Source organism: Pholis gunnellus (genome assembly GCF_910591455.1).
Source record: "Pholis gunnellus genome assembly, chromosome: 7".
Classification (NCBI taxonomy): Eukaryota; Metazoa; Chordata; class Actinopteri; order Perciformes; family Pholidae; genus Pholis; species Pholis gunnellus.
This window is the reverse complement of record NC_136533.1, coordinates 4,671,886-4,691,870: the sequence shown is the minus strand read 5'-3', so window position 1 is coordinate 4,691,870 and position 19,985 is coordinate 4,671,886. Positions and strand designations below refer to the sequence as shown.

The 19,985-nt window shown below is 44.9% G+C and overlaps 1 protein-coding gene across 4 annotated transcripts in view; it reads left to right on the top strand.

Annotated features, from left to right (window-relative positions):
• Window positions 1-19,985, top strand: part of plekha7a (pleckstrin homology domain containing, family A member 7a) — a 123,343-nt gene that overhangs the window by 102,712 nt on the left and 646 nt on the right. For all 4 annotated transcript variants that reach the window (XM_079162916.1, XM_079162917.1, XM_079162918.1 and 1 more), the window contains 17 exons: window positions 1,744-2,286; window positions 2,412-2,943; window positions 4,310-4,393; window positions 6,671-6,724; window positions 8,065-8,130; window positions 9,412-9,492; window positions 10,136-10,285; window positions 10,773-10,874; window positions 11,432-11,543; window positions 11,980-12,110; window positions 12,233-12,427; window positions 12,551-12,647; window positions 13,279-13,370; window positions 13,930-14,196; window positions 17,889-18,062; window positions 18,412-18,545; window positions 18,745-18,878. In XM_079162916.1, coding sequence (XP_079019042.1) covers window positions 1,744-2,286; window positions 2,412-2,943; window positions 4,310-4,393; window positions 6,671-6,724; window positions 8,065-8,130; window positions 9,412-9,492; window positions 10,136-10,285; window positions 10,773-10,874; window positions 11,432-11,543; window positions 11,980-12,110; window positions 12,233-12,427; window positions 12,551-12,647; window positions 13,279-13,370; window positions 13,930-14,196; window positions 17,889-18,062; window positions 18,412-18,545; window positions 18,745-18,878 — 2,948 coding nt within the window. The remainder of the gene's footprint in view (window positions 1-1,743; window positions 2,287-2,411; window positions 2,944-4,309; window positions 4,394-6,670; window positions 6,725-8,064; window positions 8,131-9,411; window positions 9,493-10,135; window positions 10,286-10,772; window positions 10,875-11,431; window positions 11,544-11,979; window positions 12,111-12,232; window positions 12,428-12,550; window positions 12,648-13,278; window positions 13,371-13,929; window positions 14,197-17,888; window positions 18,063-18,411; window positions 18,546-18,744; window positions 18,879-19,985) is intronic.

Genomic DNA, 19,985 nt, shown 5'->3' with positions numbered 1-19,985 from the left:
CCGTGACCTCACAAACGACGTTCTTGGCTCAAGAATTCATTTGCTAACTACGGCATTTTCACACAAATGTCTAAAAGTGATGAAGTGATGACATTGTGGATGGGCTTGGACTTAAACTGCAACTTGACTGGTTGGCGGAGGCATACAACAGCGAGCCATTAATTATAGTTTCTACATATCTTGCAGTTCTCGGGACAATGTATTCATTTATTTGTTGCCTTGTTTGTAAATATTTATTTATTTTCTGCAATTAAACAAATTGTTTTCTCTTATAATCCTCCCCCCCCCCACACACACACACAATTCCATCAGTCTTATTTTAAATATTCCACACTGCTTTGTTTATAAATACCCGTACGTCATCACCATGCCCTTAGCGGTTGTGAGACATGACTTGTTAATGCTCTGTATGCGATAGCGACAGTTGTTAAATCCCACAAATACATACTTCCGAGTAAGTGTTGCCGTTCGTTTGTCTCTTTTCTCCACTCCGCTGTCGGTCCCGAAGCATACATACTGTATAGCATACAGCGCAGTGTATTTATGTTATTTGTTTTTGGATGTTTGCTTGTTTTCAAAGAGTACATCCTGATGTTGTCAAATGCTCCTTTTTGAACAAGCATCCTCTTTCACCATGTATTATTCATATGTTGACGTCGGGAGGTGGCACAGATCAAATGCATCCCATCATTCACTGGCAGCCCCAGACACACACAGCTTGTGTACGGCTCTGTTTTCTTGTTTTTTTGTTTTTGGGAGGAGAAATCCCACGAGCCTACAGCAGTACTTAATGACTGACGGGAAAGGAAATGTGGCTGAAGACAGCTTCCACTCGGGACATTTTTAAAACCACTTTTTCATCTCCTGTTTCTGCGTTTTCCTATTGAACAAACTATAAAAGTAGCATTACTATTTGCTGGCATGTTGCACTTCTTTTTCAAGAGTTTGGCTACTTTTACAAGATGGAAAATACATTCTCAATACAGCGATGGAACACACTACTTGTGAGCTAAAAGATAACGCCTTCAAAGCCCCATATAACTCTAAAAGGAACAAACCAGTCATCATAGTGCTAATTTGTATTAAATATCTTCCGATACCAGCTGCTGGCAGGGAGCACGACGCCACCTGTTTAATTCATTTTCCGACTTTGGTGTTTGGTTCAGTGAATTTCAAAGACCTGACTATTCCGCTCGCTTCTTGTCACAGGAGGTTTCATTAACGCGTTTGAAATCTAGCTGTGGTTACAAGACTTTGCTCGTCACCTGTCCCGCTTTAAAGCGACGTATTCAGCCCCCGTGCTTAAAGTTTAGGACGAGTTAAAAGTTTCTCTTTTATGTGACAGACATCGAGTTCAAATTCAGTCCAGCGCACCAGAACAAAGACTAAGGTGACTGAAACGGTGGAACACCAAGTCCTTTGAGAGATTCGAGTAAAAGAAATCAAATGTCAGCTGTAGTTAATTATCATCGGGTTCTCTTGTGAAGCGTAGGTTTATCCAAATATTTGAAGTAGGACTCGGGCGCCAGACAGGAGGATAATCATAATCCTACACATGTCATGTTAGTTTCTGTTCTCCTGCTGTTTTCGTTAGTTGTTTCCCTTCCTCCAGCTCACAGGTGTGTCAGATGTATTCTCCACCTTTCCTTACTAATGAAACAAAACATAAAACAACATAAAGTATGAAGAGGGTAAAAGGCTAACATTCATCCCGGCTTTTCATGCAATGTCATCTCTCAACAGACCATTCGACAAGTTCGAGACGTTTAACTTGTTGCAGCAGCAGGCTGTCCCGCAGATGAACCACGTGAACCACCACAGGTCCCCCGACTCTGACCCCATGAGACCCATCGTCCACGAGGTCCTCCTGGAGCCCATACACCGCGACGCCGACGAGCGCTGCAGCTGCCACAAGGACTCTCCGGCCACCACCGTGTTGGAGCACCCCACGGAAAGCACTGCCCTGGAAATGGACACACACACGTCCCTCCCCTCCAACCCCGCACCCTCGGCCCTCCCGCAGTTTGACCACGTCACCTCGGCCTCGGCCCCCGTGTCCCGGGCGCCGTCACGAGCCGCCTCCACGCTGCCCTCCAGCGTCTGCACGAGGAACGGCCTCGTGTCTACGCCCAGCCCCATCCTGGAGCCCAACGGGATCGCAGCGGGGACGTACCAGAGGGCCCCGGCGGAGACGCCCCCCGCCGACACTCACAAGCAGGTGCACAGGAGAAGCACTCTGGAGCAGGTGGAGCAGTGGGTCAAAGTGCAGAAGGCGGAGCACAAAGGGTGGGTCACTGTTTGTTGAATTTGTTATGTCGTTACATGAAATTCAAGGTGTGTTAAGATGAATCTATGGATATTCTGTTTATTGGTTTGTTAAAAATATCTCTGTGCGTCCTGCTGCTCAACAGCCCCCCGTCCAGAGAGAACACCCTCCCTCGTCGCACACCTCCAACCCAGCACAAGTTCACCTCCATGGACGCATATCAGACCCTGCCAAAGACCCCTCGCCAGAGCCCCACGCCGGCCCGACTTGGCGAGTACAAGTACGCCCAGGACCGCCTCAGCCACTTCCGCCTCACCCCCGACCCAGGGCCCAGCACCGTCTGGCAGCTGTACGAGTGGCAGCAGCGCCACCAGTTCCGTCACGGCAGCCCCACGGCGCCGCTCTACACTCCGGCCCCGGACTACCCATTCGGCCCCCGGCCCCCATCCACCGTGCCTCCCAGGTCCGAGGGGCCGCCCCGCTGTGTGTCGGTGCCACCGTCGCCTGCAGACATCCCTCCGCCGGGGCCCCCACCCGGCAGCAGCAGAACCCTGTCGCCCACACGGAGGCCGCACACGCCGGCTGGACGGGTGACTGTCAGGCCCGTGGGTGATAGGTCAGTGTTGGACATCCCCTTCTCTGTGTCCCCCCGCAGGACCAAATCTCAGCTGCTCAAGGTAAAGTAAAGTCTGACAGAAGCAGTTGCAAACTACCACATAGGGAAATTAACTGATAAAAACTTTTATTTTAATAGGCAACTCTGTAATTAGTTGTCAATAAACAACAGATGTTCAGTTTTACTAACCACACATGGTCTGTGATGCTCCTTACCAAAGGGACAAGAAATGGAAATACAAATGACATTAACAACTTTCTCTGGACACATTGATTCTGTATTCTATTCTACTCTCTGTACACAGAAGTACACAACACTTATATTTCATTTGGCAAATTAAGCAAAGGAATGAGATTAAACTGTCATGTAAGCTGGCATCGTATTTACATTTTAGGCATTAACCTCAAACTCTTATCAAAGGCAAACGACAGCAAACCCAAATGCCTCGCTCCCCAGTGATCAATCAACAGATAATTATTCAAGTGTTCCCAGAATATAAACGAAAAGACGAAATTGGCAGAGAAAAAAGAAGAAGGAATGCAGAAGAAAGTGCTGTGATGTATGAAGGATAGACACCGTAATGCTAGCATGTATAGATATCGATTACGAGACATTATCGGTAACGTCTGGATGGCAGCAGATTGTTTCCTGTCGTTCTTCTGCTGCAGGGCTTGTATGGAATTGATCCCGTTTGTTAGTGCTCTTTCAGAGATTGGACCATTAATGCCTTTTTTTTTTTTTTTCTTCCCATTGTCAAGTGCAAAGTGTCAAAAAGAATAGTTTCTCATCCAGAACAGTGTCAGTCATTCTGACAGTGTGGGGCGGGTGTTGGACCTGTGCTTCACTGAACAGAATAATTGTTTCAGAGCTTTTGGAGCACAATAGCTGACACATTTATTTAAGACACTCAGTCTGTGTAATTACCTCAACTGTGTCAGCAATCAGTCAAACGGCCAACTGTGAACTACATTGAAGATGTATACATACCATTTAATATACTGTATACTATATTGAATAATGTATATACAGTATACTGTGTATCAATACATTTGTCACATTTATGCAAACTGAGGAAACAATAGCAGCTCCATTAGTATTTTGCATATCACATTTCTCAAATTGAGTGAAACAACACAAATATGCAGATTTCCGCCCACTCTTCCACAAGCAACTCCATTTTGCCCAGAGATAATAAAGAATACAGTGTTAAGTCATCAAGGCCATGCAAAGCACTGCATCCTCTAAAAGAAGAATTGAAGCCTGTGGTGATTCTTCACTATTCAGATTACTTCGTGTGGTAGGACCGTCTTTTTTCTGTAATGGCTATAACACACATTGTCCGTCATTTTTTTACGTTATATTCTAAACTCCATTATATGTGTGGTTGTACTGTATGTGTGTAAAATGTGCTGTCTATGTGTTGTCAGGCTGCTACTATCGAGAGACGGTCAATGCCTTCATCTGGCTACATCACACACACAGTCAGTGCACCCAGCCTTCACGGCAAAACGGTACGTCTATAAATATAACACTTTACTGTGTTGCAAATATGAATGTTTTAACAAACATTACATGAGGCGTGGATTTCATTTCTCACTATTTGGAACTTGGAGCAGAAACCTTGACGCTTGACGGCTTAAGAGACCTGTGTTTGAGTATCCAGTGAAACGCTTCTTACAATGTGTTCTTAGTATCTTAACTGATATTGTCCAAATCTTGATTAGCCTTTTGTCTGCACGGGCCAGTTGGCTGTTGCTGAGCATTTTTTGGAGACATTGCCTGTCATCTACAGTGCGTTGCTGTGAGTTGTGCCTTTTTGTTTTCGACGCCGTTAATCCTCCTAAATTCTGCTTGTTCAATTTGGCCGTCAGCCAAGTCGCGCACCAAAGTGGCTGCTGGTGCTGTGAATGCAAAGGTTTGAAACAACAGACGTTTTTACTGAAGTTTGGCGTGGTCAGTTGTGATGCCAGATGTGTTGTCCTGTATTGGTGCCTGACAGCCCGAGGAGCTCACCCTGCTCCTCATTCAGCTGCGCCGACATCAGGCCAAGATGGCCTCCGCACGGCAGCACGCGTTTTCCCAGCTCCAGAGGCGCAGTGGCCCCAAAGAGGCCTACCACCACCACCACTTCCTCACCACCACCACTAGCTCCAGCCCCCTCCTCAGCTCCGGCCCCTCTCCTGTGTCCCACCTCGGACATGTGAGCCTCTCAGCTCCCCTGGGGTCTTACAACACCCAGGTGGGCCCCCCCCCCCCCCCCCCCCCCCCCCCCACCTCCTCCGCGTCATGCCTGCCCCTCATTTTACCAGGGGCTGGTAGAGGTTGCCACTCAACACATTGCGGGGCTGCATTACACTTCATTGTCATTTTCTTTTGGTTGATTTTATACATAGAACTCCATTTCTTATTGAGCACTGTTATCATTATGGTCAGGTTGACGAGCACAGAAGATATTTCTAAATATGCCGGATGGATTTTCATAACAGAATATTCAGTAACATCTCAGGTCTTTCCAGTGAAAGCAGTGAGATTCCTCCGTTGTAAAGGCCTTTGCACAACAAGACTGGTTTTTAATCCGTCATGCGATAAAGATCGTTTCACACAGAAACCTTTATTATTCTACTCGTTGAGAAAATTAGCAATTTTAGATGAAAAATATAGACTGTGTGTCTGAACCATTAAGTGACTTGTTGCCTAACTCAATCATGTGGCACCTTGTCTCTGGCTGCTGGATGATTAGGATCAAATTCATACACACAACCAGCATTTTATGCGGCCTAATATCACAAAAAAAGATATTATAAACTTTAAATTCCAAACTGATCCGATAAGTCTCTTATACCTTGTGTATCATTTAAAACAATGCAAAGTTTACCACCTTCACCCCACCACCACCAATGGAAGTTTAAAGCAACACATAGACCACCATTCATTTTCACCAGGGTGCTCCAATCACATGAGACTTTTACACAAATTCATCGTCTAAAAAGGTTCATTACATGTTGTCATATTCACTGATACTGACATCTCCTCCAGTCCTACACCAGACCTGTAGCTCTGTTGACTTGGGTAGTTCCCTAACTGTAAATACATGACTCAATGTGAAAAACAACCTACCCCCGGATAAATAAAGACACCAAAAGTTTAGAACAACAGCAGCATCAAGAGTCTCGGTATATCGGTGGCAACCTCTACCCAGAAGCCCCAGTGCTTTGGCGGTGTGACACCGGGCATGGTTAATCCGTGAGTGCTGGCCTTGCTGCCGTCATAGAACCATCCGCCGCCTCCTTTTCCATGTGCTGTTCTTGGCTGGCCCGTCTCCATACCGTGCTTCTAGTGAAACTGTCCATAAGCATGTTGTGCTGCTAACTTCTCGACGTCCGCAAAAAACACATCCCGTGCTTTTGGCTAACCGGCTGGATGTGTCGGTCAGTTTGGTCTTCTGATTTCGTGAATCTTGTTGTTGTTGTTGAGTGGTGTGAGCTGAATTCGAGCTGAATTCACGTTCATGTTTCAATATCTGCTGCTTCCAATGGATCTGGTTTGTGCTGGTGTCTTTTGTTTGTTGCAGTACGAGCATCTCAGAGAACATGAATTAATACGTTTTATGTGTTGTGATGCATGTTGGCACAGACGCATAACAAGCACTTCATGCCCGACGCACAAACATCAGTACGTCCTGCTACGTCAGTGAAGCTTCTTTAGAGTCAGAGGACTCAGATGGTGAATTATTTCATTCCTGTCGACGCAAATCAATAATCCACACTCGCGTGTTTGTCTCCCTCCAGAGCGATGACACCTACATGCAGCTGAAGAAGGACTTGGAGTATCTGGACCTAAAGGTGAGAAAACCAGAGATCAGCGTTCGTCCCACGATCCCCGTTAGTTCTTCTATTTTTGCTGTGCCTTTTTTTTTTTAAATGTCTCTAGCTCAAACTAACGCTCTTGGTGTGTTTCTCACTGACGACCACTTGTAACTCTCCGGCCACGAATAGAGATGCTCAGGCTTCTGGGAGAAACAAAACCTCCCCAAGTAGACTTCTAACTCCTCTTATTGACCGCGGCTCTGTGTCTTTGTGATTTTGACTCCCAGATCAGAGCTCTAGAGCCCCTGATCCTCGCAGTTCACAGTTTACTACTGCACTGCACTGCTGGGCCTCTCAGGCCTCTGATGAACGTAAGCTGTATGTGTCTGTGTGCGAGTGTCCGTACAGATGGATAGTGACGTTGTATGTAGTGCGCCTGTGACTGTGTGTGTGTGTGTGTGTGTGTGTGTGTGCAGGTGCATACATGCTTGTGCATGTCTCTCCTGTGTTTCTGAGTAGGGACGCATGTGTCCAGTCTGTGCGTGAGCGTATGTGTTTTAGATGACTCTGTTGTTCTAGAAAGACCATCCCATTGCTTCCAGCTTCGCATTCACGGCTTGAATGGCATCAGATGTCTTCTATGTGACCTTTGACCTGTCCTCTCCCCTCCCCCCTCTCCCCTCTCCCCTCCCCCCCGTGTGGTGATGTTTTTTTTCCCGCGATGCTGTTGAAACGTGGGCATGGGATGGCTCGGCAGTGCATGTGATGTGGCTGTGGCCCGGTGGTTGATAAGCCAGCTGCTTCTACCATCGTCTCTGAAACGCTGCACCTCCTCGACCAGAACACGGGGCTCTGCTGTGTCATGTCGCTACTCTAAAGGAGCACATGTGGTCCTAGACTAATCATTTCAAAGCACAAGAGAGAGCTGCTATCGGTGAAACTTCTCATTGTGAAATTTGTGCACTTGTGCCCTATTTGAGTGTTTTCTCAGCGCAAGTGTTCAAGGAGGTTATTTTAGACCCAGTAAAACTCAACGTGAGCACCTGAACCGGGTGTGTACTTAAAAACCAATACTTTCCTGTTTGGGACATAGTGTCCTGTATAGAGGTTTTATAGTCAATTTGTGCAGGGCTTCAAAGTCTCCATAGCCGTTGTGTTGAGCTGATGTTATGTGCAAAAGAAACCTCACTCATATTGTCATATTCCTTGGAGGCGAAGAGAATGTGTCACAGATAGCGTGTCTCAGCCTCGTGATGCTTTAGTTGGTAGCTGGTCTCTGTGTTCTCTGGACCTCCTTTGTTTCAGCACCATTGTGCCGCGGCTCAGACGCTTTGCCGTTAAGTAACGTGAAAATGCTTATTTTTTGCCGTTTCTAGGTAGCTGGAAGTCAGACGCTGAAGGAGTCAGGGAAACCTGTCAAGGTTGCAGAAAGTGACGTGGATGTAAGTACAGGCGAAACAGCTTCTCAATACGTTGGCTGCATTTGATGCGTCTGCATTCAAATTCCATTTCTGACGCTGTCGAGGGGCGATATGTGTTCCTTCCTAAAGAATGTTCACAAAATGCAGTTACATTTGGTAGAAAGTGAAGCTGTTGCCAATAAAATGTTGGACATTAATGTTTTTTTTTCATATTTTCTCATCTCTTACTTCAATGAAAATGTCTGGCAAATGTATCCGTCGATTTTCTTTTACTGTGTGTAGTTTGATGCAAATAGATATTCACAATAAGTGAAAGCGTTTCTACACGTTTGCTATCATTAAGATAACACATCTAATGTGTTAGAATGACATTATAGTTCATAGAGGCAGAGTTTCTATGCAGCATGGAGAAATTAGATTTTAGTCATTTCCAGGCCTGGATCAGTATGGAAAAGAGAATATGACAAAAAAAACATTGGGGTTTTTTTTTGGGGGGGGGGGGGGGGGGATATGAAATAGTTCAATAGTTAAGGCCAAACTAAATATGGATGCTGTGTAAAAGCGATAAAGTATTACTCTTGACCTCCAGAGGCAGCCAGCGTGGGAGTGTGTTCATAGGTGGATGCCAGAACTCCCTCAGTTTCATAATACAAACAATTCCCTCGGGGTCTCGTGTCTCCTGTGGAAGTATTCCTCAGCATAAGCTCCATACGCAGCTGTTTCAACAATTTATGAGAGCGTTGTCCGCGATGAATATTTGATCAGATCCAACAACAACATCACCGTGGAGACAACAACAGGATTAATAATTGATTTGATGGAATGTGAAAACTGGCGCCGAGTGCAACGAAATGTGTACGAGTAGCAACGGTTCACATCAAGCTGCTTAGGCCGTATTACATGAATGCTGTGCTGCTGTTTAACCGCAGGATGATAAAGGGATCCAACCTTTACCCTGGAGTTGGCAGAGTTCAATGGGGGGGATTAACAAACAAGGCTAACTCTGTAATTCAAAGTGTCGGGTGGGTCGCACACCCACTCTGTGTAATGTGTGCGCAATGTAATTACACCCGAACGAGACCCAACAGACCTGTAAACATTTAGAAAGAGATTTGCATGCACGCACATAAACACAAACACAGTCTGCAGCTGCAGAGACTAGGGGGAGTCGTAGTCAAGTGAATGGGCCACTTAATTACCGGAGGTCAACGCACACGGACACAAACTTTGTTGATCACTAGAGAAGTGAGCGTACAGTTCCTCCCTTTCTCTCTCTCAGCTCTGTTTCTATCCCCCCCGCAGGTGAAGTTAAGTCGGTTGTGTGAGCAGGACAAGATCCTCAAGGACCTGGAGGCGAGGATCAGCTCTCTGAAGGAGGACAAGGTACCTGCTCTGCTAGATGTATATACTCAGTCAGTGTGATGAGTCAACGGGAAAAACATGGTGGAAAATTAGAAGAAAATATTACACGATGGTGTCGCGTTCAAGGACAGAGTTGATAACGGAGGATGATTTTTAAGAGTAGAGAGCGTCACACGTCATATTTCACTGTCAGTCTAGAACCAAAGTGGTTTTCCTTCTATATTCAATATCAACAGTCATGAGAGGAAATTCTATTGAAGGGAGGGTCAGTCATATTGATGCCTCAGACTCTGCCTCTCTGATTCTTGACTGATGATTAAGTTGGTGTGGTATTAAAGACGCGTCCAGAAACAAACAAAGCCCAACCGAAGGCACTACGTTCCCATTAGCTCTTATACCGAAAGCAATAAAAAGTGAATTGCAATACAATATATACTATCAAGACTGGAATGCAAGTCTGATGAGATAAAGCTCAGAAGGTGAGTGAGAAGAAGTTAAAGATGGTATGAGGCTCATGACTGTAGAAACATGCTGCCCTCTGCAGGCATGTTTGATAAAGTGCCATCTGCTGAATATTTTCAGAGCAGCTCACAGGGAAGCAGGTCTTGTAGTTGCTTTGGTTGACCTCGTGCTTAACGACTCTCAACCTCCCACCCCCTTTCAGGACAAACTGGAGAGTGTACTGGATGTGTCCCACCAGCAGATGGAGCATTACCAGGAGCAGCCGGCCCACGCCCACAAGATCGCCTACCAGCAGAGGCTGCTGCAGGAAGATCTGGTGTCCATCCGGGCCCAAATATCACGCCTCTCCACGGTACGTACGCAAGTGTGTATCTGTCTTTAAAAAAAATTCTTGCACGATATACTGCGCAGTCTGGAGTAATGGGGTTGAAATCTATCATAATATCTCGAAGGATAGTTTTCTAAAACTTCGAATGTATGCAAACTCATATAATATGATGGTTTCCTTTTAGTATTTACAAGTGTGCTGAATTAAGTGTGTGTGTGTGTGTGTGTGTGTGTGTGTGTGTGTGTGTGTGTGTGTGTGTGTGTGTGTGTGTGTGTGTGTGTGTGTGTGTGTGTGTGTGTGTGTGTGTGTGTGTGTGTGTGTGTGTGTGTGTGTTTCTGGGCATGCATGTAGTGCAGTATGCGTCTGTAGAGTGTGTGATGCCTGTAATTTAGGTTGTGTATACATATAGATATCTCTATGAGGAATCAGTACTACTACTGTTCATGTAACCTAAGACTGTGTGTGTGTGTGTGTGTGTGTGTGTGTGTGTGTGTGTGTCTGTGTGATGCAGGAGATGGCTCACGCCTGGGATGAGTACAGCATGCTGGAGAGATCAGTGGAGCAGCTGAGGACGGCGCTGCAGGCACACATGAACCACAGCGCCACCCCTCAGGTGAGACCCGGTACTGCAGCTCGCAGCAGGTTCACCTCCAAACTGCCAGCTCTGCTTTTTCAGTTTAAAGATTTTCTTCATAGGCTGGGTTTTATTTACAGTATCTGTGGCTTTTGAACTGTCAATATTTAGTATTTCATCAAAGCTACAGTTGGTAACATTAATAAAAAGAACTTTTTGTCATAAATGCTCAAACTGTCGCTATATCCTGACAGTAGTACATGAGCCAGATAATCTGTGAGAAGAGCAGGTTTAGAAGCGTTAGAGGCTCTGATTTTTTTGTTTTTCTTCTGCTGTGGCGGTATCCCGCGAATGCCATCTTACATATATCTTCCACATCCTTTTCTTCTCATCTCCTCAATTCTTACATCACAAGTTCATTGATGGCATTTTCTTCAAACTATTTACAGGCCAAATGTGATAGATTATTAAATCTGTGACATTGAAAACTAAGTTGAACCAAACCAAAATGTGTGTGTCGTGTGTTTGTGTCGTGTGTGTGTGTGTGTGTGTGTGTGTGTGTGTGTGTGTGTGTGTGTGTGTGTCTCAAACTGCAGCAAGAGAAAGCTGAGATGAAGCGCGAGCTGTGGAGGATCGAGGACGTGATGGGGGGACTGTGTGCCAGCAAAGCCAACTACAAGATCACCATTGACTCGGTCCAGAACCCAGGTTGGTAACCACGGCACAGCAGCGGTTGGTACCGGCTGTTTAGGATTAGGACAGTGGATATCAAGATGAAAAGATGTGGAAAGAGCGTTTTCATAATGAAATACAGGTCGTCCCCAGTTAACAATGACCACACTGACACGTTCAGTGAATATATGGTCTACTACAGATTCTCAAGATATTTAGCATTGTCAACATATTATGAAGTTATTAGTTGTTATTGGTTCTAAAGATCAGAGTTTGAGGGAAGTTTAGAGTGAAGACTGTGATTGTGTAGTTTGATGCTACGTTTACTGAAGTCTGTCTCCTTGTCTGGTTTCACTACTCTTCTCAGAGTAAACTGTGGTCATAATTCCCCCCCTCTTTTCTCCATTTCAAAAGCTGCTTACATTTAAAAGCCAAACCTTGATTTCTCCGTGTGTTCACGCCCTCTCACCAGAGAGGAAACTAGTGCCTTCGGTGTCGGACCCGGCAGTGCCTTCTTTCAGCACAGAGGTCCAGCCGCCGCCTCGCAGCTCCATCCCCAGCATCCTCTCCCACACTTTGCCTCACAGAACCGTGCCAAAGTGGGTGAGTGTCCCCCTTCTGCCGATCGCTTCACATTCAGGGATTAATTGCCGGATTTTAGTCGGGTTGAGTTCAATACAGCAGCGCTTCTAAGATACTGAATCCTTTCCTGCCTCGCCGTCCAGGCGGAGGACACTGCCCCCCCGAGGCCACCGCTGCCTCGCCTCTACGACTACGAGGACACGCCGCCTGCGGTGCCGCCTCTCCCCAAAGAGGCCTCGGTCATCCGCCACACGTCGGTGCGTGGGCTGAAACGCCAGTCGGACGAGAGGAAGCGGGATAGGGAGAGTGGGCAGTATGTTGCCAATGGAGACTGTAAGGTATTCTCACCTTTTGTGGGAATGAAGCCTTGTAAATGTAGTTTGGGGGGATTTTAATGAGAAATTGAGACATTACGTTCTACAAATTGTTGTTTTTCTCTGTCTAACTTTTTGTGGTTGCAGGCGGACTTGCGGTCATACGTGAGTGAACCTGAGCTGCCAGGTCTGAGCCACCAGAGCGCCGTGTCTGACCCCGACTACCAGTATTTCCAGGACAAAGGTATCAGTGACGTGTAAAAAAATACACATTTAACAGACTTTGTGAGACTGTTTTTCATGGCTAGTGATAGAATGCAATCATCCTATCTTAGTGCATTTTTGTATTTCTTAAACGGTGTGCAGTAGATCGACGAGGTTATTTTGAATTTGAATATTTGTTACTGGAAACAAACTTGGTTTTGTTGTCAAGTATGAGAAAAATGTACTTGGCAAGCTGTATTCAATTAAAATATAACTTGTATATTTGTGTTCTGGAAGACATATTTTCATTAGAAATCCAATCTCTTTAGAACAGAACATTCATCACTTAAAACATGGAAGATGTTGTGCTTATCTGTGCGTAATGTTTCAAAGAGACAGTCGTCATTTGGAATGTTATTAAAATTCTTCTAAATCCCGAGACAAATTTTTAATAAAATCTAAAATTTTCTTTTGTAAATATTTTTACTGTTCAGCAATTAAGTTGAGGAATTTATTTTACCAGTGTCGATACAAAATATGTTTTTTTTGTTTCACCTGAAGTTAATTCTATTTATTTTATTGTGCAGTCTGTCACTGTGTTGTCATTGTCTGACCTTTGGTCACATATGAAACTAGACTCTGCTGGTCCTCGTCTTGTTGTTGTCTACTAGGTCTGTCCGGCTGCTCATTTCGACTGAACCAGTCCAACTCCATCGCATCCTACGTCACCCTAAGGAGAGGCCCAGGTAGCTCCGCAGCCAGGGTGAGTCGAGACAACAGCATCCGCAGATACCTGATGATCAGCTGGAGAAATCCACGCTCTCTCGTGTTTGTACACGCCTGCTTTGGTTTGAGATTCCGTGTTAATCATGTGTTTAATGGCAAGTTTAGGGTTTCAAATTTGAGGCTGAATGATTCTAAATAACACACAGCCCGAAGGAGAAAAGTTCCTCACGCGTGCAAGTGTTGTAAACACAAGCTTTGCTGTACAGCATGAGATTATTCAATACTGTATGTTCATGAGCCATCTATTGATTCTAATATATGTATTACAGACATTAGGTACGGATAACTAACGTACTGCAATAGGTGCATCTCTATATAAATATGCAGTTCTAATATGAATAAGGACAGGACAGGATTTTTTTGTGGGATTTCATGGGATTGGGGCAGAAGTCTTTTTGCAGGAGTGGGATGGAATTCTCTTTTCTTACTTTCTGTCCACTTTTCATCTTGTTCTGTTCTTAACTTTGTCCCCGCACTAACCATCCGTCCCCTCTCTCATCTCCACTCCTTCCCTCTTTCCTCCCCCGTCTCACCAGGAGAGACCCAAGAGTGCCTTGGAGCGTCTGTCGTCGCCCACAGAAGCCCCGCAGCTCCCGAGCGGCCAGCCGCGGGGGCGAATGACCGCGGAGGAGCAGCTGGAGCGGATGAAGCGCCACCAGAGGGCGCTGGTTCGCGAGCGCAAGAGGAACCTCAGCCAGGGCGAGCGCTCCTGCGCGGGCCTCTCGGCCTCCTCCGCCGCCGGCACCCAGCGCTCCTCCTCCTCCTCCAGGCTGCCCTCCGGCACCTCCGATCCTCCGGCCTCCGTACGTTACCCCCTGCCCCCGCGTAGCAGCAGCAGACACAGGGAGCACCACCACTGCTGCTATGCCACCCTTCAGCCCCCGGCCACATAATAACCTAACACACTAGCACTCTCTGCCTTGTGTGTAACCAGTGGTTGACGTGAGCACTAACATGCTAAAGGGCAGGACTGAACTTGGTTACGCTTTAAGAACAATGGGAGACCAAATGGGCACAGGGTAGTGAGGGGAATCCTTGGCTAGTTGTGGACCGGGGCAGTCACTCCCTGTTGATTTCATTTTTTTAAGGTCCGACCGTGTTACCGCTGCCCCCTGGTGGGACCTCACTGACACACTTCTGAATGTAAATGCACCGAGAAAACGAGGAGATGGAAAGCGTCACCCTGCGTTCCTTCCTCTGTTTTTATCACCAGACGGTAGAGAGAAGAGACCATTTATGTACATCTACACCACCGTGTACTTGTACACCTTTTATTTATTTACTGAGGGATATTTTCAGTATACAGTTGTACAGTTATATTTTGTAGAGATTTGGTATATAGAGCATATAGAGGAGTGTGTGGGGGGGGGGGGGGGTGTTGGAAAAAGAAGTATTCAGGTTGATGGAATATGAAGAAAAGAGGCAACGCTAGTGGCACAAATCATAATCACACCTCCCTGCTTTCTTTCCTTCTAATGAAATCCAAGTGCCTTGTTTTTGCTGAGGATCTTTTTTGCCTTTGTCCCAGATTTACCTCCTTAAATCAACATTTTAATTAGTCGTGATTTGTTTCAAGCACGCGTCTCCACTTCAGAGTCATAGAAATGATGCAAGAGCTGGCGTTAAGGTGGCTTTTCTGTGTAGTAGGAGAGACGCTGCTGGCTTTAACCCCTCGAGGAATACTTTGACATTAAGACTAAATCCAGTTCACCCTTTGGTTTCAGTATGGAATGCTAACAATGCTAACATGCCTGGGTGAAAAAGATGATTCAGAAAGTAACTCAAAATGTCAAAGTCTTCCATTAAGATAACATGACGCATAATAACCAGAATGGTTTTATGATTACAGACTAACACACACCAGACTGCTGTGAGATCTGCCTGTAATCGGACTACATTTTCCCTTAAATCCTTGAATTTTAAACGTCCCCATAACAGTGAGCAATACATAGTCTGTAATCCTCATCTCTTTTCACTGCACATAACCATAAAGCATATTTTATTTTCTCTACTCCACCAGCGTTAAACATGTTTACACCATTTTATATTTGAATTAGCAAACTCATTAATACAGCCTTTTTCCTGTGCAGATTGAAATGTTATTTTCTATCGTTTGACAGTGGTTGATAATAACTTTGCCACAATTAGAGTTGGAAAAAAAGAATCTGTACTCGTGTCTGAGTACTTTTTAAGTGGCCTATGCTGTGCTGTTTTATGCATCATAAATATACAGGACAGGTTCATGCTACAGGGCTGAAATGCAATAATATTAAGATAAGAATAGTTATGAACAAGGAGCGGACAACTTTGTCATCGGAAACATATGTGGAAAGTAAGACGGCAATGTACGGTGGCCACAATTGTCCATTTGTGTTAAACAGATTCAAGTCATTTTTTAATCGATAACGCAACTTCCCAAATACTAAGGTGATAATTGCCCAGTTTATCCTCATTCTGTTGTTATTTATGCAGCGAGTATGATATAAAGTCAGGGCTCGTCAGTTAGGGTCAGAGTCCCTTAAAGACAAAGGTCGGGAACCACAAAGCCCAGAGGTTCTCCAGAGGTTCTCCAGAGGTTCTCCAGAGGTTCTCCAGAGGTTCTCCATGGCGCTGCTGTCCGCTCCTTGTTTTTCTGACGAGTATTAATCCAGAAAGCTTTTCTGCCACATTGCTTTTTATCCTTCCACAGCTGCGTACAATATATCAGATCAAAGAAAACGATAGTTACAGGAGGTTTGCTCAGTTGGAGAGTAGAAATATAGTAGAGAACTTAGAGAAGTGAACCCGCTAATCGCCACCTAATTCTGTGTCATTGAGAAGCAACGCACAACTCTTCCCTCTTCTTTTCTATCATGTAGAGATTTGCACTCGACAATAAAGAGTTCCTTGCTTCTGAACCTCCTCTTGGCTGTGTTCTTCCTAATCTGTCCGGGGGTTTGATGAATCTGTGTCCGCATGGTTTTTCCTCCTCTCTATCTCTTCTTCGTGTGTGTGTGTGTGTGTGTGATTGATTCTCCTTGAGCACAACGAGGCGTGGGATTCTCAGAGCATGTTGAACACGCCAACAGATCAGACCGTGCTGCAGGCTACTGGAGGGGGAAGGATGCATGCATGGCTTTTGACGCTCCTTGGATGATTACTCACAAGTACCCCTTCACCACACACACACACACTCTCACACACACACACACACACACACACGTATATCAGAATAAGAGTCGAGAATATTTTTCTAGATGCAGAAGCGCTGGCGTACACAGGAGAGAAGCATGTGTATAACCACAGCTTCCAGAAACAGAGTCTTTTCTGGGGTAAAGATACTAAACTTGATCCTTTCAGACTCCTGAATGAGCTTCTTGCTATGAGTTTTCCTGGTTGTTACATTCATATATATATATATATTTATGTCTCCCTTTCAGTTCGGCGTTTTGTCTCCTCCTACCTGAGACACGACTCACTGCAGAAGCACTTGATGTTTTCATACACCGATATACTGTATGTTATAGAGGTTGCCCAGGGAGACGACAGTAGACTGTTGCCAATGCTAGTTTTCACATTTCCCCATAAACTCCACAGCTTTCAGTCACAAAGAGATCGTCACTTTCCTCTTCTGCTCTTCCTGCCGCCGCTCCACGTGGGTCGGTCTTTTCTTTCACTTTATTGAATTATATAAACACTTTTCTTTACTGATCTATAAACGTACTCGGGCTGCAACTACGGTGATTATTTTCATTCTCTGTTTACCTGCCGGTTATTTCCTCAATTCATCTTTTGCTCTGAAAATAATCTGCCCTTTTTTCAAATTGCTTGTCTTTTTTAGTCCCAACAAGCAAAAATATTTAGTTCACTATCACAGAAGACATACGATAACCAGCAGCAAATATTCAAATTTAAAAATGTATTTAATACGAGTTGAATAACTGATTAATCAACTAATAGTTTACGCTGAAAAAAAACATGCGTTGTGCGAAATGTTAAGGGCTTTAGCTCCTTATTTGTAGATCTTATGTTGACACATACTGTATGTAAAGTATTATAGACACTGGTATTATTCATAGAAAATCTGTGGCAATAATATCAAAGGCTCAACATCTATTTTTCAAATAATATGAAACATCCAGGACCTTTTTAAACACATGCTCAGACAAACAGAGGTTTTGTTCTTGATTTATACTTTAAAGGGCCAGTGCGTAACATTTAGGGGGATCTTTAGGCAGAAATGGAAAACTATATTAATATGTATGTTTTCTTTGGTGTATAATCGCCTGAAACTAAAAAATCCTTGTTACCTTAGAATGAGCCATTTATATCTACATACTAGAGTCGGTAACACTGGCACTCATACACGCTTGGCACACGGGAGAAGTTTCAGTTGGTTCCAATCTGCAACCTCACCGCTAGATGCCTCCAAATCCTAAACACTGGCCCTTAAAAGACTTTAAACGATGGCAGCAAATCTATTTCTATGTGTAATCCCGACTCCTGCCGTTTCCAGGTGTTTGACTGGCAGGAGGAGCGACTCGCTGCCGAGGGCCAGAGCGATGAAGGGTGGAATCAAGGGAAAGAGAGAGGAAGGATCCAGGCGGATGAGTGGATAGTGGCGACGGCCACACGCATACGAGAGGTGGATGTGGAGCCTCTCGACTACGACCTGGATATCAGCCGGGAGGTAAACACACATCAGTCGTGGCAAACACAAGCGGCAGGACACAAAACGATGCTAATCCTCTTAACAGCTCCACTGTTCTGATTCCTTTGGTTAAATCTGCACTTTATAGTTATCATCTGTTAATCTTTGACACCTTCCATGATCTTTCATAACATGCAGGTGTAAATCTGAGCTATTCTCTAAACCCGAGAGTTTCCTGTCATTAAGGAAAAGGTCCCACGTGATACAAAGCAAATGACTTAATATCTGTTATATTCCTCTGAATACAAATGGTCAAACTGCAGGGAACCGTCCACAGCTGTTCTTAAATTATGGGACTAAAAGACTTGACTGTCTATCCAACATGCAGCTGTCCAAACCGCAGAAAGTTCCCATCCCAGAGCGCTACGTAGAGTCTGACCCCGATGAGCCTCCGAGTCCAGAGGAGCTGGAGGAACGCTCCCGCCGGGCCGAGCGCATCAAGAACCTCTTGGCCAAATCCAGGTACTCAAAGTAAAACACTAAAAACAGACCGTATCACCTGCTGAGTCATTGTTTAACACTGGGGCTGCGTTAGTATGCAAAAGGGTTTGGAGTGAAATATTCTGTGTTTCTTAAACTAGACAAATGCACTGATGTACATGAAGTGAGTTCAGACGATCCACTGCATTCCTGGTTTGGTGTGTTTGTGTCCCGTCAATAGTTTTCGGAACATACAGCCGTCTGCACCGCTGGACTTCAGCGAGCTGGACTCGGCTCTACAGCAGCAGGAGAGGATCATGACCGTGTCCCACGCTCTGGCCTCCGAGGCCTCGCGCAAGAGCAAACTGGTGGCAGGTTAGTGTGCTCGCACCTTAATTGACATAATGCATCACCGAACACTTTAAAGCATCAACCGTCACAGCTGCGGCTTCCTGTAGACACTTATACTTACATTTTAATCAGCCTAACCTTTACACTAAAAGCAACTCAGCCCTCGATAAATGGTGAAGACCAACCAGAATGTCCTCACTCTGTAGAAGCTCAGTTATCACAGAGGACTCGTCATTAGCTGGTTATCTCAGAGGCTGTGTGTGGTTTGTCCCTGGTGTGCAGGGACTGAGTGGCTGGAGAGTCGGTGAGCGTGTCTGCTCCAGGTACTGGTTTTGTATCTCAGTATATTCACTTTGGGGTCAGGAATGTGCACAGATTGGTGACAAAAGGGACTCAAACCCATAAAAAAAACAAAAAATATATATATTTTAAAATCTGCTGCTGATGTAAATGATGTGTTCCGAGTGAACCTAACTTTGTTTAATTAGTTAGTTCATGAGCTCATTTTCTTCTGTAGATCAGATATGTTTTGATCGCATTTGTCCATAATTTCAGTTTGGAACAGGAAAAGTAAATGAACCTGTAAGAATAACGAAACAAAAGCTAATGACCTTCTCTACTTGAAAATAACATATTTTGCCTTTGATTGAATATTTTGTGGTTTGGTTTTGTAATTTCTTGTCCATTCATCCCTGAGACCAATCTGTGTGCAGTCCTGGTTCCTTTGTGTGGCTTGTTTTGCAGGTGTCCTTCGATGTGCAAGTGGTGTTTTGGTGCGAGTTGTGTGTTTTCTATTGACTGAACTCTTGCATACTACTCGTGGTTTGTGCAGCTCCTGTGTTCCTCAGGAAGTCACAAAGCACTTTACATCACACGGGTCCAACACTTGTACTAGATGACTTATTATTGTTTTACTGTTGAAATAGACATATTTGCACATACTATGTAAGCCATGGCTTCTCTCTACAGAATGAACAACATAATACAATGACAACATAGTTAATACATATGACAGAAATGATGCACAGCATGGAGGCAGTAGCAGCACAAATAATAGCAGTTTGTGTGTGTTTGATTTGCCAAACTACACAAATCTACAAGAGGCATTTTCTCCTGGGAGCAGTTTGTCTT